The following is an 18,021-nucleotide window of genomic DNA, read 5'->3' on the forward strand; positions in this document are numbered from 1 at the left end:
CACATAGCTACACACATAGTTTCATCTTTTCTTTCTCTTGATCAAAAGGTGGCTAATTAAAATTATGAAGGATATTTAATTTAAGGTACTGTTCAAAAAGCCAAATTGAATCCTGATAAATGGAGAAAAAAAAATAAACTTTCTTGTCATTTGTGGGTGACATGATGCACCACAAACCAAAGAAGAATTAGATATGACTTCAGGTAAGAGAGATAATGATTCCTGTGAGTTTGCAATTAGGAAAAGTTAAATCTCATAATTTTATTTAGGCAGGTAAAGTTATCAGATGTGTAATTTACTGAGAAAGAAGGTATAGACAATGCTTTGTCTATGAATTTGTTATATAGGAAAAATAATGGAGACTAATTGTCTACTAAACTAATGAATGAGCACCTGACCTAGTACGAAGTTGTGTTTCTGCTATATATATCAATACTATAATATTAGAACAAAACCTTCTAGGTTAACATGATGAAAATGTCTTATTGCTTCCATAGGTACATCACTTCTAACAGTAGAAGCCTATGAACACAAATTTACAGAAGACATAAAATACAGCATCTTCAATGACCAGGAAATATTCTCCATACACCCTGTTACAGGTACATTTTATAATTTGTTTCGAGTGTCTGTGTGTATTTTGGAGCATTAGCAAGTTCCTACCACAAGAACAAGGGTTAGATATCGTAAGAGTACTCCCTAGTAATAATTCTGTAGCAATGAGCAGATCATTAGTAAATCCAGGCACTATTGTAGACTTGAGGTAAAAAGGAATTGAGCACCAGTATACCTGTTTAAAACACTCAGTTCTGATTTACTCTTGATCACCAAGTGTTGGGAGTTGATAAACTACTGCTTTGTCATTCAAGCTGAGATTCTAACTGGTTTCTCATCATACAGTTTCCCAAAAACTCAATAAATAAAATCCTTCAAAACTCTTCTAAAGTAGAAGCATTAGACTCTTGTTGATTTTAATGCTCTTTGTTTCAGGCAAACATCAACATGTTTTAAAGTCAAGCCTGTTTATTTTTTTTGTGATTGTACTTGTGTTCTGCAGCAGTTCTGCTTTCACCTGCTCTTTTGTCAGGAATTCCAGGTGCAGGAGGGTGAGGTGTTTTCCATGTGCATTTACATTTTCTCCTCTAAGACTCCTAAGAGATCACAGGTACCCTGGTTACCTCTCAGCTCCTAAACATCTGCAATATGTTTGCCTTCTGAATAGCTCCAGTCTCTCTTTTTTGGATGGCATATAGACAGTGTAAGCACTTTTCCTCAGAAACAGTGTAAATACTTGTACCCTTAATAAATAGCTTTATCCCTAAGTTTCTGAAGATTTTACCTCTGATTATCATGATGTCTCCAGGAAGCAAATGGCGTACCACTAGAATAATTTTTTTAGATGAGGGGTGCTTGAAGTGCATACTTTTGATTTTCAAGTCCTTCTTATTTCACTGAAATAAAACTAGAGAGATTGGCCTTAAAGAACATCTTAGACAGGTTTTTTACTGAGGAAGTGGATCTTTTCCAATATCGCCTCAAAAAAAAAAAGAAGAAAATTCAAATGGTATTTTCTCTTTTTTTATCAAGCTGGGCTGAAAAATGGTTATGTGATGCTTTGAAGAGTCTCATAAGCACTGTCTTCACCAACAGGAGTGGAATTTCTATAGCAGTGAATGTCACAAGCCTTCTTTTGAGACCTTTGATCCATTGTGTTTTCTTGTGTTTCCTTTCCTCTGAAGCCTCTCTTGTGTTTCTTAGAAAAAATTAATTGAAGTTCAACATTTAAGGACTTTTGAAGAGCAGTGCTTGCATAACATAATTTTGACGCCAGTAATTCTCTACCTCTTGCTTCTACAGCAGAAGTATTATGAGCCGTACCAAAATTTTGCCCTGTCTGTAATTCATATTCTGAACAGCCAAAGATCTGCTCTACTTGCCTTTTCTAGCACTGATGTTAATTAACCACACTTTGGAGAAGACTCTATACCATTTTCAAATTTTTTATTATGATGTAGAATTGTAGAAATAGTAGGAGATGACTCAAAGACATGAACTAGTCTGTCCCTCCGATGCAGGAGGGGACTCAATTGTGCCAAAATATAACAGAAATTTGTACTGTCCTTAAAAACCATCAGGGACAGTGATTCTGCAAAACCTCTCAAAAGTCTGCAAAAGTCTTGGCAATTGGAAAGTTTTTATTCATATTTATCTGAATGTTTGCTGAAATGTTTTAAACTTATTACTTAATCTAGTAAGAGTAGACCTAAGACAAAGGCAACCCCCCTCTTATTTGCATATTTAAAGATTGTTACACTGTTTTTTCTTCAAGTGCACTTCTGAAGAATGAGCAACTCTGGTTCTTTCACATGTTTCTCCTAGGTGGTGTACCTCAAACTTGATAAACTGATTATTTGTTTCAGTCTTCAGTAGAGCCTTTCAGTTTGCTTTGTCTTCTGGAAATGTATTTCTTCTACCACTGTCTGTTTTCTTATCTCTGTAAACAGAATGTGATATTTCGAAGTGCTGAAAATAAAACACCTTTGAAATCTTTATGTTCAAGATGCAGGTCTATAAACAATAGTTAATGTTAACTTATCCTAGAAAGTAAAAAATAAAAAACACTAGTTTGGGGAGCCAGAGCTGATACATTCTTAAGATAGCCCAAGTTTGGGATAACAAGATTCAAGACATCATTACTGAAAAGTCAAGCAAAACTGAATTTGAACTCTAATTAAAATTAATATACAAATCAAGTATGTTTTATGCTTAGGTGTAATGCAGAATTATGAGTACGTTCCTAGAACATTGAAACTGTCTATGGATTTCCAAGGACATTTCACGTTTAATGTGGAGGTGGCCAGTTGTGCTTGTCATCTCAATAAGTCTCATTCTTTGTTTATTTTTGATGGAGCTCAGGGGAAGGAGGCTCACTGCCTCAGAAGGAGTGAGTGTTTTGCCTGTGTGTCAGTCAGATACAGAAATTGCTACAGCTGTTGTCTGATATGGATTTTGGTGGAGGACAAGATGTAGCCACTGTCAGATGAAGGACAAGAGTCTCTCCTGATGTGGCTGTCTCACTGTCGTGTGCTGAGGAGGAAATATCATGCAGACACTTTGTCTCTATTCTTCTGCTAGCAAATTGGCTTAGTTTTTGGAAATTGCCATTGGTAGTGGTGGTTGGTGAAAATTTAGCTATCCAAGATTTATTCAGTACCTAGGATGTTGGGGTGATAGTAGGTAGAAAAAGGACACAATGGCAAGCTTGCTGGAATTCTGTCCTGTGACCATGACCATGTATGTTTGGACATAACTGCATTTGTACATGTTTTTTCCTGAATGAGTATGTCACATCTTGAGATTTTTTTCTTCTTATAATAAATCAGGCACAATCACAGTAAAAGACCCAAAGTACCTTGATTATGAAGATAAAGGTAAAATACATCTTACAGTTGTGGCTGAAAATAGCTTCCGTTCAGTGTTCTGTGGAGTAACAGTTTTGATTCAAGATGTGAATGACAATACACCTAAATTTGAGCAAAGCTATTACAAAGCATCAATATGGGAAGGCCAGAGTCGTAAAACAGACATCATACAGGTAAGTGAAAGTATGTCTTCCCAAGCACAGTGCTGTAGTTCAAAAGAAGTTTGGCTGATCTGTTAATCACTACAATCCTGTTAGCTCTGTCTTGGACCATTCTGTCTTAAAAACTGGGAGTAAGGATCTTGGTGTTGCTACTAGTCTGCTTGGATATCTAAAATATTACATGATTCTTTCTTCTAGACCATATTTCAGATCAGATAATTCATTCAGATCTGTTGAGCTGAAAGAGAATTCTGTATCTTCTGGGCAACTGTGCATCTGGAATTTAAATTCTCTTTTTTAAAAAAAATTTGTTTCTATCTTCAAGCAATTGAAAAATACCATTCAAGTCTGTGGTTATGGTTACAATATAGGCTGGGTCTTGTATTAATGCCGCTACTGAAAGGACTATAACAATAAAAAGAATGCTTTCTACTCATCAGACTAGTAGAGTCAAACCCAAGTGTTCAATTTGAAATCTGCTGCCTAAAGAGCAGCTTGTCTTAATTTAAATGTGCAAACACTTCTTCCTCTGAATGGGTCCATTCTCCCAAAATGTTTCCAGCTGGCTGTGTTAGAGCAAAAGAAGACATTAGTCGGACTAGAAGAACATACAATTTCCTCAGTACGTGTTCTTGCATTGCGAGTCAGGTCACGGTGAGGGTCATGTTAGGTACTAAAGATATTCCCTCTCTAGAGAATAAATAAATGAAAAGCTACAAATGCCTCCAGGGCAAAGTGATTAGAAACTGATGGACATTCTATTTAGAGAAACATATGTCCAGGAATGGAGAAAAATCAAAAGGCAGTCAAGCCAGATGTGTAATCAAAATTTTATGACAGAATGCATTCTATGTTTCTTTTATTCAATCTGACTTGTTGCCTCTGCTATGTTTTGGATCCCAGACTCATTATAATGCTTGTTCAGCAAAAAAAAAAAAATACAAAGATGACTCTTCAAAGAATAAGAGGACTCTTTGAGTAACCTGTTCACTGCTGCTGAATGTTCCTTATTCTGTTGGCAAATATTTACAGATTGCCTCTGCCCTTTTTACATTTTCTGGTTGGTATTTTTAAGAGGTAATTATTGAACCATTCTATGAAATCTCTGAAAACATAGTAGTTTAATTATTTTATCCTTTGTCTGTTTGCATAGCAGCAATACTTTAAAGGTCAGTTCTGTACCACTGAGAAAGTGCATTTTTATGTGCTCAACAGGGAGAGCATTCTAACAGCAACCTAATAGTAAAATGATTGCATTCAGCCCTAATGCTTTATGTAGCTGAATTTCAAATTATTCATTCATGTGCAGCCCATTGCAGTTCACGAGCAGATTTTGTGACCTTACACAACACTCAAACTGGGGACAAAGATGATTTATTTAAATACTTGCAGTTGAAAGGAAAGTAATCAGAAATATCTGACTGTAGTATAAGGGTTTTCCTTCTGAAATCATGTTCCACTGTTTTTAATTAAGCCTCAGGTTTGCTCACAAACAGGTATTTGCAACTGACCTTGACAGTGGGCTGAATGGAGAAACTGAATACTCAATTGTATCTGGTAATGAAAATGCGACATTTCTAATTGATTCAGCACGAGGAATTCTAGCAACTAATACAGTTCTAGATTATGAAAACGCTTCATCTTACAGGTTTGTATTTAAGGTTCCCATAAAATTGTGTTCTTTTTGTCTAGTCTAACTTGAGAATATTAATGTTACATATTTCATAGTTTCCTGTTGATATCCATTACCCACAGAACCTGGGTGCAAGCCAGACAGCACTGAGAACAGCTCTAAAGCTGCCTATTTGTACTATGGATTCTTGTGTAGTTACCAAATTTAGAGAAAGAAATATAGTCTAGTTTAATCAATGACAACACTTATTGATATAAATGTGATTATTCACTATAGGAACAATGACAGTTCCTGGATTTTAGTTTATTAATAACTGTACAACCATTCCCTCTCTGGAAATGTACTTTATAAAGACACAGTGAAAACACTCAAATCAAATCCAAAAAATAGGGATATTTTCTCATTTTTATTTGATAGAGAGTTCAAAGTTTCTATTCAATAATGTGATAAAGACTCTTTTTAAACTATTTCTATCTATAACCTGTCCTGCACTAAGTATTAACTTTTTCCAGTTTTTCTGAAACTCTGAATAAATATGGCCAAGTAGACATGACAATTTTCCTTTATGGGTCATGCCATGGTTGGAATCAGAAAGCAAATAAATAATGCCTTGAAGAGAAAATATTACTATGAAGACTCATTAACAGACCGATTTTAAGTACTGCAGTCTCCACAAAAAGTAGTATTTCTGTCTATATGTCAGTAAAAGTTACTTTTTTTTCCCATCTGGTATCAATTAAAATATTTGCACGTTTTCCTGTCCTGTGGGTCCTCAAAGTTTTAAACTTCCAGTAAGAATTCTTATGAATGAGAATAACTTGTAGAAAACCACATTCAAGAATATTGATAGAGTATGTGGGGGTTTTTTAGTATCAGGCTGATTTGATAATAATGTCCCCAAAATACTTTGTTTTAACTTAATACAAAGGACACTTAATTTGGAAGATTTTTTTCAGTTTTTCACTGTATCAAATGCATCAAATCTGATTTTCATAAACTTAATACATTTTATTTGTAACTAATACTTTAAAAGAACCCCTGGATTAAGTCCTTCAAATGAAGGATGTTTACTGTTGGTGAAATGTTCAACATGGGAGCATAATAATTCTCATATCTTACTTTAAGTGGGAGCCTGATTTATTTCCCTATCTAGGTTAAAATTCTAGATTTTCAGTTTGACAGTTTGTTCAGGGAATCTGTGTCTTTATATTCCTTCTCTCTAAAACAAGTTATTAATCTGGACATTGTTAGGTGAGAAGGGAATAGCAAAAGAAACTTTCAAAAGTATTTCCTGTTTGATGTCAAAATGTTACTGTTTTTTTCCAATTTGCAAGGAGTTGTTTATATATCTGAATTGAACATTTTCATCCCCAGAAGTTCTAAGTCCCTTACAACATGGTTTATAATGAAAGTGTTGACAGAACCTTAATTTTAATGCCTTGGCTAAAATGTTTTTATGAGAGGCTTTTTTTCCTGAAACCTTAGAAAGTGATTATTTTTAGTAAAATATTTCCATATGTATACCTACCAATTTTCATTCTAGAAAAAATACACTTTCAATATGGAATTATGCATGGTCACTGATTGAATACTCGCCTGCAATTAAAGTTATCTTCTGTGGGATCAGAAACCACAAGGATACCCAGAGTAGTGGTGGTGTGGTCAAGGAATGGAAATCCCGTAAGCCACAGCTTGAGTTACAGCCTTGGCATTCTATATTGTCAAGTGAACCTTTAGGAAGTAAAGTATGTTTGACGCTTTTTAACTGTTACTTAGAAGAAAAATGGAGAAATAAGATGTTCAGAAGATCTTTGGGAAGGCAAAAAAAAAAAAGTGGTGCAACATGAAAACAGTTGTTAGTACATAAAACATTTAATTAAGATGCTCAACTTTGGCCTGTATATCCTTTAGCCTAACTCATTGTTTCCTTTTTTTCTTTTTAAGATCACCTCTTGAGTTAGATTTAATTTTTAATTCATTTCTGGGATCTCCCCCACTAGGAAGTGGTAAAGTCTTCCAAATAATCTCAGTTTACATTTGCTTTTTATTGTTCAGAAGCTGCTTACCATAAAGAGTAAACATTTTATCCATGTTTATCATGTTGTTGCTCACCATTTATTTGCTTCATTTTTTGTGGAAAGGTTGTTTACAGAATATACAACCCATCCTTATTTAAATGTGAAATGGAAGTTTAAAGTCAAAACTCTTCTAATCTGACATCATGATTCTGATCCCACTAAAATCAGTGGGAACTTTGCCATTGTCAAATGGTGCATGTATTCAGGGTTTTCACTTTATCACTTGCATTTATAATGTAATTGAAGGGCTACTCTGTGTCTGCAGGCATTCTGGCTGAATACCATTTTGGATGTTTTTGTATTTTCCAATTTTCACATCCTTTTTGCCCCTTTATAAACAACAAAGAGAGTCAAGTTGTTGCAAATGATAAGTTAGTACTAAGGTTTTAATTCCTGCTCTGAATTACCAATGGAAGAACTGTGTCTTATTTGAAAGAGTTGCTCAGCCACTTACATTTGGTATGAAACTGGATTAAATTAGTACAGACAAACACTTCCTTTTCTTTGTATGATTTTATTATTCTTTTGCCATGTAGAATCTCCTGGACGTTTTTCCTGCAAAACCACAACGTAAAATGGTGCACAGTCAACCTTACAGAAAGAAAGAGAGATGGAATTTAAGAGTTGCAATGAGGAACAGAAGTGGCTATTTTTTTTGGGTTTAAAACTTCCCCTGCTTATAATAGTGGTGCATAATTCAGTGATTTCTGATCAAAAGTGACAATTAGTGCCTCCTTTAATTGTAGGTTGGTTGTACAAGCTGCTGATAAAGGAAACCCCAGACTCTCTTCTACAACTATTGTGAGGATACAAGTGTTAGATGTTAATGACAACGCTCCAGTTGTCCAACCACTAGGTGAAGTGGAGGTCCCAGAAAGTAAGTGTGAATGTACAGCTGTTTCCTTCCTAACTCCTATGGCTAGGAATTCTCAGATAGTGATTTAGTGCTTTTGGTGATTTGTGTAACCAAACAACTGCAGTAAAAATTATAATGGATAGTATTAAAGCTGAAATACCAAAGCAAATTTTGATCTGCTTTTATTCTGAGTCATTATTTTTAATCTTTATATATTGTGGATAGTTTGGAACAAAACCATAGGCTATTTAAAAGAAGCGAAAAATATGCAGAAATACAACTTGAATCTGTTAATTTTCATTATTGTATTCTTCTCCTGATTTCTGCTCTTCTCCAATAAAAATGTTTGGTGTTAAAACCAGCATTGCTAGAAATGAGACGTTTTGAACTTCACTGTGATGAAAAAATACTTCCTATAAATTTGAATGTAGTGTTACACAAGCTCTATAGCTAAGTGCAAATGATGATCAATAAGAGAAGGACTCAGAACCTCTTGAGTTCTCAACCCAGCACGCATCTTGTGTGTTGTGTGACATTAGCTCAAATCTGCACAGCTTGAGTCCTGGGCCTGTAATTTTCAAATACAGGCATCTTACAAGTGAATGCATTAAGACACACAGCAGAAAAATTATAAACACCAGTACTCCTCTTAACAAAAATATCAAGTTTGTCTTTTCTGATATGTTTCAGTCTTTCCTAAGTTTACCTGCCACTAGTAATGACAAGTACAGAATTCATAGATGCACAGCAGCTCTAAACTACAGGTTAATTAATATTTTGTATTCCACTTAAGAACTTGCTTTAGGACATGGCACAGTATTTTTGAGGCTTCATGCCCAAGGCATGTAAATGAGAAATGGTTTTGCTTCTGTTAGTTCCAGGCTTTATGAAATGATCACTAATAGGTTGAGTTTGCAATCTCTGGTACTGTCAAATTGGCCCATAACAAAAGCTGTCTCTATCCAGTTTCTCAATCTTGTAGGGTTATACCTTGATCTCTTCATATTTTTGTGCCATGTAGGTCTGTCTGAAGGCCTTGTTTCTCTCTAGTGGCCTTCTCTTCATTTGGAAAAGCTCCAGAATTGCATTTGCTGGTTCTACACAGATCAGTATCTCTAATGCCTTGGTTAAATATTCTTGTGGCATTGTTCAGTAAACACATGTCACGTAAATGCTTGTGGAAAACCATCTAAGTTCCTGCTCCTGGTGAAGAAACTGTTATGACTACACTGGATCTGGGAAAGTCTAAAGAAAATCCAAATTAAAATTGGGATACAGCGCATACCTTTGAAGAAATACACTACTGTTTCCATGGCTTTTCTGGATACTGTGATTATTGTAATACACAAAGTCTGAATATACCAAAAGCTATACAGAAAGATTAAATATATCCAAGATCCAATATTGAAATAGGCAAAATCTTCAGAAATGGTAACATTATCTTTTAACTCTGACTTATTCTCAAAATGATTGTTTCAGATGCCCTGCCTGGTTTTATAGTGACTCAAGTGTCAGCAAGTGATGCAGACTCCAGGCCAGCACTTCAGTTTGGTTTTATTTATGATAAGAGTCCTGAAATGAAATTTGCCATCGATCAGCATACTGGTGTCATCATAGTGATGGAACCATTAGATTTTGAAGAAACTGCTGTGTATACACTGCATATCATAGTTTCAGATTCTGTGCATCAAACAGAAGCAGAACTCACCATCCTTGTTGTGGACATCAATGATAACCCTCCAGTGTTTATTCAAGATTTTTATCAGGTGGGAACATGGCAAATGAAAAATCTGCATGTGGTATCTTTCCATATAGGATGATAAATAGTAGGAGTGCTTGTTCATATTTGTCTTTGAATGCATGTGAGCACTGAAAATAAAAGTCTCTGCAAACTATTACTGAACAGAAACAGAGCAGAGCTCTTTTAGGGACCTCCAGCCCCTTCCTAAGAATTCTGCTAAAAGCACTGAGGAAACTGCTCACTTTCAATGTTTGTGGTCTCTGTCTTCAGAAGGCAATTGGTGTGAATGCTAGCTCCTAAACCATGCATTCATCACTAGGAGTTACTGGATACAACCCAATCCAGTTTGGGGAGCAGAGTCCAGTGTTCAGAACTTCTTTCTTCTGAGAGAATGCTAAACAATTTGGTACCTTTATACTGGCCCACTTACTAGGGCATGAATTTCTTCATTTTCAGTTACACAGCTCCACAGGTGTAGTAATTGCCTTTTTGGTAGATGATGCATGTCAAGTTTGCAATGTGTAATGCTGCCTTATGGCTATGGCACTCACCTAGGGAGTGAAGGATATGAGTTTTGACCTCCCCAACATCCCTTGAGACTGAGGAGGGTACAGAGCTCTGCTTTTGGACTCCTGGACAAGCATTTGAACTGGTACTGTTGTAGAAGTGAGATTGTGCAACAGTGAAAGCAAATCTTTTTGTGACTATGGACAGCTGTGGGCCATAAAGAAAAGTGCAGATTAAAGAAAGTGGAGCATATATAAAATAGAATCATTGAATCGTAGAATAGTTTGGGATGCATGGCATCTACAAACATTATCTAGTCCAAGTGCCTGACTGCTTCAGGGCTGACCAAAAGCTGAAGCATGTTGTTAAGGGCATTGGCCAAATGCCTCTTAAACAAGGACAGGCTTGAGGCATTGACCACCTCTTGAGGAAACCTGTTCCTGTGCTTCACCACCCTCTATGTAAAGAAATGTTTCAGCCTCAGGAAGAGGAGGCTCAGTTTTACCAATCTGTTTAAATACTAGTGTGGGCAAGTAAAGATGGGCAAACCAAAGTCTTCTCTGTTGAAGGACAGGAGGCAGTGGGCACAAATGGATGCACAAGAAGTTCTGTTTAAACATCAGGAAACTTTTTTCTTTTTTTTTTCCTTCAAACTCTCACAGTGATTAAGCATTGGCACAGGTTGTCCATAGAGGTTGGGGCATCTCTATCTCTGGAGAGATTCAAAACTCAGCAGTATGTAGTCGTGGGCACCCTGTTTCAGGTGACCCTACTCTGACCAAGGATTGCACCTTGCAGGTACCCAACAACCCCAACCATTCTGGAACTGAGCTGTTTGACTTGGTGCTTTTTGTGTGTGGTAGATGTCCTCAGAGCCAAAAATATGAGGCACCACAGAAGACTTAGTTTTAATAATGCTCCATTTGTAAGTCTCAGACAGTTTGAGTAAAGAAACAAGTCTAAACATTTGGCCTAGTAAAGAATTTTCTACCTCTGAGCATCTGCAGGCACAGTAGTTTAGTCACTTCGATACCTCTGACAAATTGTAGACACCTGTGAAACTTTTGGGTGCCTGAGTAGACAGAATTTGTGTAAATTTTCCACTAAAAATCATAAATCCACATTCTGGAAAAAATGCATTATTAGTTACTCAATGATTTTTAGACTTTTATTTTCCTCAATCCTCATATGTGTCTGATTTTGGAGAGTAGTTTAGGCAAGTACTTGCTTGTGCATGTGCCAGAATTTTTTTTTTTTGTAGATTGGAGCAGACCTTGTAGGGAGCGTTATTAATTGATTCAAAACAGTGTAGCTTTATTTACTATTTTAATGTAAACTGCTGAGCTTCTCTTTCCACAGTCCTGATATTTTGATGTGTTGCTTGGCAAGTAAGATACATCGCTTCTTTTTTGGTTGATGATGTGTGTAATTCCATATTCATCATCCTGTATTTTTACCCTTTTGTTGTTCCTTCAAATGTTTTCATATTTATGCTCCTCATATATAGCTTAATATATGTATGTGATTATTATATACATATAATCTCTCTGTTTAAATTAAACTAACTCTTTGAGTTATGACAGAGGTAGCTGCTATAGCATACTGTTAATTTGAAATTTGATTTATAAGGTGGAAGGAAACTTTGGTCACAAAAGTGCTGTATGAAACTTGAAACAATGAAAATTCTTAAAAAGGGAATGGAATTTCTTGGTTTCCTAGAAGAAAACAAAGGAAGTATTTTGAAAAGTCAAATTCTAGGAATAATCCAGTGGTAATTAAGTGGTCTAGTGCTGGACTTTTCAGGGTGCACATATTGGTTTTTTTAGCATTCAGTCATATACTGCAGACTGTATTCCATGTATGGAAATGAAGGGGGTTTTGAAAGCAAAGGGAAAAGCTTTTAGTTGCAGTCCATAAGTGTACTCTTGAAAAAAGTGATTCATTTATTTTCTGAACTTGCTGTCATAATGAACTAGATGGATTTTACTACTGTTTAAAGCTTACTATGAATTTTGGCCATAATGAAGGCATAGTTTTCAATATCTCAACTCTTTCTGGTTTTGTCCCAGAAGAAAATGGGTAGGTAAAACTTCTTCCAAAGCTGGGAACTGTGTAGGTTTTACTGATAAGTTCAAATAAAGGCAATTTTTTTTAATATTTAAAATCTGCTATTAAGCTCTATTTTTGCTTTTTTTATCAGGTGAACTTGCCAGAGCTCATTTCTATGAATGCTACTGTTCTGACTCTCTCTGCCATAGATAGGGATTCTGAACATAATGGAATGATTTCCTACAAAATCCTCTCTTCCTGTGAGGGATTTTCCATTGATCACAAGAATGGTGAGTCTGCATGGTTTATTATTTCAGCTTTTTAAGTATAAATCAAAGAGTCCTATTCCTTTCTCACCTGTTGCCAGTGATTATTGAGTTCTGGAAATTTGTGGTGGCCGAAGTCCATTGTGTTTTTTGCTAAATCTGCCATTATCAGTGGGGAGCTATTGCATCAAAGACTGGAGTTCTCAGTTTGTCCCCAAACCATGCATATTTTTTCTGGTCTAAATGCAGTATGTGTATTTGATACTGCATCATTTAAGAGAGATCTTGCCTTCACAGCATTATGATTTCTTAGAATCATCAAATAGTTTGGACATGATCTTTAATTGTCGTCTAGTTCAACCCCCCTGCAATGAGCAGAGACATCTTCAAATAGGTCAGGTTGCTCGGTGTCCTGTCCAACCCGACCTTGAATGTTTCTGGGGATGAGGCCTCTACCACCTTTCTGGGCAATCTGTTCCAGTGTTTCATCATCCCCATCAAAAAAAAATGTTCCTCAGATCTGATGTGAATTTACCCTCTTTTGGTTGAAAACCATTATCTTTAGTCCTATCATGAAAGGCCTTACTAAAATGTCTATTCCGATCCTTACAAACCCCCTTTAGGGCCAAAATAAGGTCTCCCTGGAGCCTTCTCTGGGCTGAACTATCTCAGCCTTTTCTCAGGAGAGGAGCTCCAGTCCTCTGATCATTTTTATGGCTCTCCTCTGAACTCACTCCAACAGGTCCATGTGTTTTGTTTGAGGACTCCATAGCTGGATGCAGCACTCCAGCTAGACTTTAACAAGAGCAGAGGGATTGAATCATGTCCTCCTCCCTGCTGCCCGCACTGCTTTTGGTACAGCCCAGCATACAATTGGCTTTCTGGGCTGTAAGTGCACATTGATGGGTCATGTCCAGTTTTCCATCTACTGGTACCTTCATGTTCACATGCCTGCTCTCAATCCCTTCCTTCCCCACCCCCTGTCAATATCAAAAGTCAAAAGTTGCCCTGATTCATGTGCAGGACCTTGCACTCATCTTTATTAAACTTCATGAGGTTCATGGACCCACTTCCGCAGCTTGTCCAGGTCCACCTGGATGGCATCCCATCCTTCAAGCATGTCAGCTGCAGCACTCACTTGGTGTAATCTGCAAACTTGCTGGGGATGCAGTCTATCCCACTATCTGTGTCACTGGTATTAAACAGTACTGGTCTCAGACCCCTGGGGTATGCCACTTGTCCCTGATGTTCATCCAGACATTGACTCACTACTCTCCAGATGCAAGAGAGTAATTTTGTTGTGTACAGCCATTACAGCTGGGGTAATTTTCAAATATGACTGTTTAGAATCAGCTTCTGGAATATCATTTATTTGCCTGTGAAGCGTGGGCTTTTGTTAATTGTGTTTTATTTTCAGGTTCACTGTTTTCCACGGAACTAATTATGCAGCTGAAAAATATTTCCATTATTCATCTCCTGATAGAGGCCACAGATGGTGGCAGTCCCCCTCTGAGTGCAGTTACCTCCGTAGAGGTGCACATAGAAGATGTCAATAACTGTGCCCCTCGCTTCACAAAGGCTCTGTCCAATCTCAGTGTGAGTGAGAATGCCTCAGTTGGAGAAAGTGTCCTCCTGTTCTCAGCCATCGACTGCGACTGGACACGTGACAACACATTTGTTGAATATTCTATTATTGGTGGCAATGCTGAGAATTTATTCTCCGTAGAAACAAGTGTCATGGGGTCAGAAACATCCTACAAACTTGTCGGCAGTCTTGTTTTGAGCAGTGCTCTTGACAGGGAAACAGCTGCTTCTCACCAGTTGGTTCTCCTTGCCTCTGATCGTGGAACACCTTCCTTGAATTCAACTGCTACAGTGCTAATAACTGTGCTGGATATTAATGATAATCCTCCAGTATTTAGCAGCCCAGAGTATCATGTTCATGTCAAAGAAAGCATCCCCATAGGCAGTCATATCACAGAAGTTTCAGCAGAAGACTGTGATGCAGGCACTAATGCAGAAATCACTTATGCTATCATCTCTGGAAATGACAGAGGGCATTTTTACTTGGATGGTAGAACGGGATCTGTAAATTTGACAAAAACGCTGGATTATGAGGATACCATGAAATTCACTTTGGTTATCCAAGCCACAGATGGAGGAACTGATGTAAAAAATATGGCTTTTGCTGTCATTCTTGTTAGTGTCCTAGATGACAATGATTATGCCCCGCTTTTTTTGTTTCCCAGTCTGAGCTGCGTTGTCAGTGAAAATCTGCCTACCTTTTCTTTTGTGTGTGCTGTTTGTGCATTGGATTTTGATAAAGGCTCCTATGGGCACCTTACCTACTCCATTCAGTCTTCATGTTTGACTCATCGTGAAGCTGCTAGAGACCATGACATGTTCTTCATTGATCCTTTAACAGGAGATATTCATACAAAGCAAATGTTTGACTATGAAAGTCAAAATAGGTACTGTCTCATAATCCAAGCAAAAGACAAAGGTGATGCACTGGCTACCACTACAGTTCAGGTAGATATTGAGGGGAGAGATGAATTTGATCCAGTGTTTACACAAGAGCATTATTTCTTTAATCTTCCTGAGAAGAATGAAGCAGGCCAGTTGATTGGTAGAGTGACAGCATCAGACAGTGATGGTGGACTGGATGGAGTTGTTCATTACTCCCTTCTAAAACCTTCTCCATTCTTTTCTGTGAATCAAACCAGTGGCAATATTTATTTGACTCAGACTGTTCACAGAAGGAAAAATGGCATCAAAAGGAATGATGATACTCTGAAATTGTTGGTAAGAGCTTATAGCCCTAAAATTTTGTCAAGGTTCACAGCATGCACTGTTTTTGTGAATGTTTCCAATTCTCCTGAGAGTGATCCCACAGTGTCAGCACACAGCCTGACAGTGAGTGTTTCCATCTCACTGATGGTGTTTCTGCTGCTTGCCATCACTCTTATCATGCTTACTCTGAGACTTAAGCAAAAAGATCTGATGAATCCTTGTGTGAAAAGAAACCCAGTATCCTCCTCAGCTGCTGATGTGAATTCCATAAGAGAAGACGAGGACTGCCAGAAAATCCAAAGTACGGAGAGCAGTATGCTTCCCATGGGTGCTATAGCAAAGTGGCTGAGCCTAGCAGGACTTGGAGAGGGGAAAGATGATGATGTCTCCTGCAGGCATTCAGACTCCAGTGGCCATGGTTCTGCTGAAGGAGAGACTGCAGAGGACAAGGAAATCAAACGGATCTATGAGTGTCCTTGCAGAAAAGGCATTGGCTCAGCACTGAGCGAGCACGGCTCGCAGATGCCAGATTCAGGGATCCCAAGGCAGTCTGATCAGTTCTCCTGTCATTCTGGAGAAACAGATGTCACAGCTACCATGCAAAGCATGGAGAATATGCAGACCATTAAAGGACAAAGCAGAGAAGAAGCCTGTGACACAGCCTATGCACACAAAATCTTGTCTCAAAAACTTGCGGAAATTGGAATAAAAGAGGAAGGCACGATGACAGACCTCACAAGAGACTATGTCCTCATGCCAGATAGGAAAGACTCTGGGTATGATTTGCTTGCAACTGTTGGCACCTCAGATGAAGATCTCAGAGGTGGTTATAACTGGGATTATGCGCTCAGCTGTGAACCCAGATTTCAACCTCTTGCCTCAGTGTTTAATGATATTGCAGAACTGAAAGATGAAAATGTTCATATTCACAGCTTCTCTCAGGAGAAGAAATCTCTTGTTTTCCCTCCTCCCTTGATAACATCAGTAGCACAGCCTGGCATAAGGACAGTGCCACCAAGAATGCCAAATATAACATCAGGGCAAGCTTTTAAGAAATGCCCTTATTCTCCCATTATCCATTATCATGGATACCCTCCACAAACCATGACCCCCAGGTTTTCTCCTACTCTCTCTTTACTTACCATGCAGACACCTTCTGCTTCTCCAGTAATGTCTGATGGGAAAATGATAGGAACATGTCTTATTGATCCAAGCTACGAACTTGCAACAGAAGAAGAAATTCAGGTCTAGGTTATTAACTGACAGTATTTTATGGTAAAAAATATGGCTTAAAATGTATTTTGTTACTTTTTAACAGCAAAATATGCCTGTCAGAGCTTCATCACCAGTATTCTTTCTGTTTTCATGAGCCTAAAAAGTTAAAATATAAAGTAGTCAGAAATTTGGTAACTATACTTCTTGTTCTTCCCAGAATACACTGTGAGACCATGAGGCTTCTCTTTCAGTTCACAACTGTGGTTTCTATGTAAAACACGCAACCAAGTGCCTGATAACCAGTTTGACCAATTTTACAATTTTTCTTATAAAATACATTAGTAACAAAAAAATGGAAGCAGTTATTTATTGTGGAAAGCATTTGTTAGCACACTGGTGGGTTCTGACTGATTCTGTGGTGGTGTTAGAGGAGAGTACTGGAGGGATGTGTAAGTACAGCAGGTGTGGCAGTGGAAAAAGGATAAAACTTGGGTTCCTACTGAGCTCTTTCTCTAGTGTTTACCCAGGTTTCCCACATTTCAGCCTGTGGATCCCAACGATCTGTTTGGTCTGGTGTGGCAATGGCTCCTCAGTGGGCTTTCTTAGCTATCTTTGTGGAACCGAGGTTCTGTGTGCCTTTTGTTTATCTCCTGCTTTAAAGCCAGCAAGTCACAATAATCTGAATAATGGATGACCTTTGGAAAACAGACTAATCAGGGAAAAGATAAAAGCAACCATCTTCTCTATTACTAGATCTCAAGTAGGTACCTATTGTCTTTTTGTTGCATTACAGAGGGTGCCCTGGGGCTCATGCAGCTGTAAGAACAGTGTTACAGTCCTGAAGGTTGGGTATGCCTCCACCCTGGTCTTTGGTTCTGTGCTGGACCAAAGATCTCTGCAAGACCAGATAATCTGGCCTTGTTTGTTGTATGTATCATACACATGGCATTTTGTGTACGTATGTATATCCAGACACATACACATGCTGTATCTGCTTGTATATTGATCAATAAAATACACAGACAATACATCTAGAATAACTCTGGTTTTTCTTCAATGTATGTTCCAAAGTCCTTTGCATCACACGTAGACATGTGTAATTGGTACCTATAGGAATCTGCTACTACAAGCTGGATGTATACAGAGTTGTATATTGCACAGGTCATAACAGGTGGAGGGAAAGCATACAGTGTGGTTAGGCTGAGTGATTTTGTGGGATCAGTAGCATGTGTGCAGTGGCTGTTTTTCCTCAAGCATGCATGTCAACAATTGCAGCCTGTGGGCTCATAACCAGTCTTTG

At 37.8% G+C, this 18,021-nt stretch overlaps 1 protein-coding gene across 3 annotated transcripts in view; it reads left to right on the forward strand.

Annotated features, from left to right (window-relative positions):
• Positions 1-17,738, forward strand: part of LOC135446670 (protocadherin-23-like) — an 85,694-nt gene extending 67,956 nt beyond the window's left edge. For all 3 annotated transcript variants that reach the window (XM_064710809.1, XM_064710811.1, XM_064710810.1), the window contains exons 14-20: positions 498-602; positions 3,384-3,595; positions 5,080-5,231; positions 8,041-8,171; positions 9,630-9,916; positions 12,599-12,737; positions 14,131-17,738. In XM_064710809.1, coding sequence (XP_064566879.1) covers positions 498-602; positions 3,384-3,595; positions 5,080-5,231; positions 8,041-8,171; positions 9,630-9,916; positions 12,599-12,737; positions 14,131-16,757 — 3,653 coding nt within the window. In that variant the 3' untranslated portion in view covers positions 16,758-17,738. The remainder of the gene's footprint in view (positions 1-497; positions 603-3,383; positions 3,596-5,079; positions 5,232-8,040; positions 8,172-9,629; positions 9,917-12,598; positions 12,738-14,130) is intronic.
• Positions 17,739-18,021: the final 283 nt, after the last annotated feature.

The sequence above is a fragment of the Zonotrichia leucophrys genome, chromosome 4, assembly GCF_028769735.1.
Source record: "Zonotrichia leucophrys gambelii isolate GWCS_2022_RI chromosome 4, RI_Zleu_2.0, whole genome shotgun sequence".
Classification (NCBI taxonomy): Eukaryota; Metazoa; Chordata; class Aves; order Passeriformes; family Passerellidae; genus Zonotrichia; species Zonotrichia leucophrys.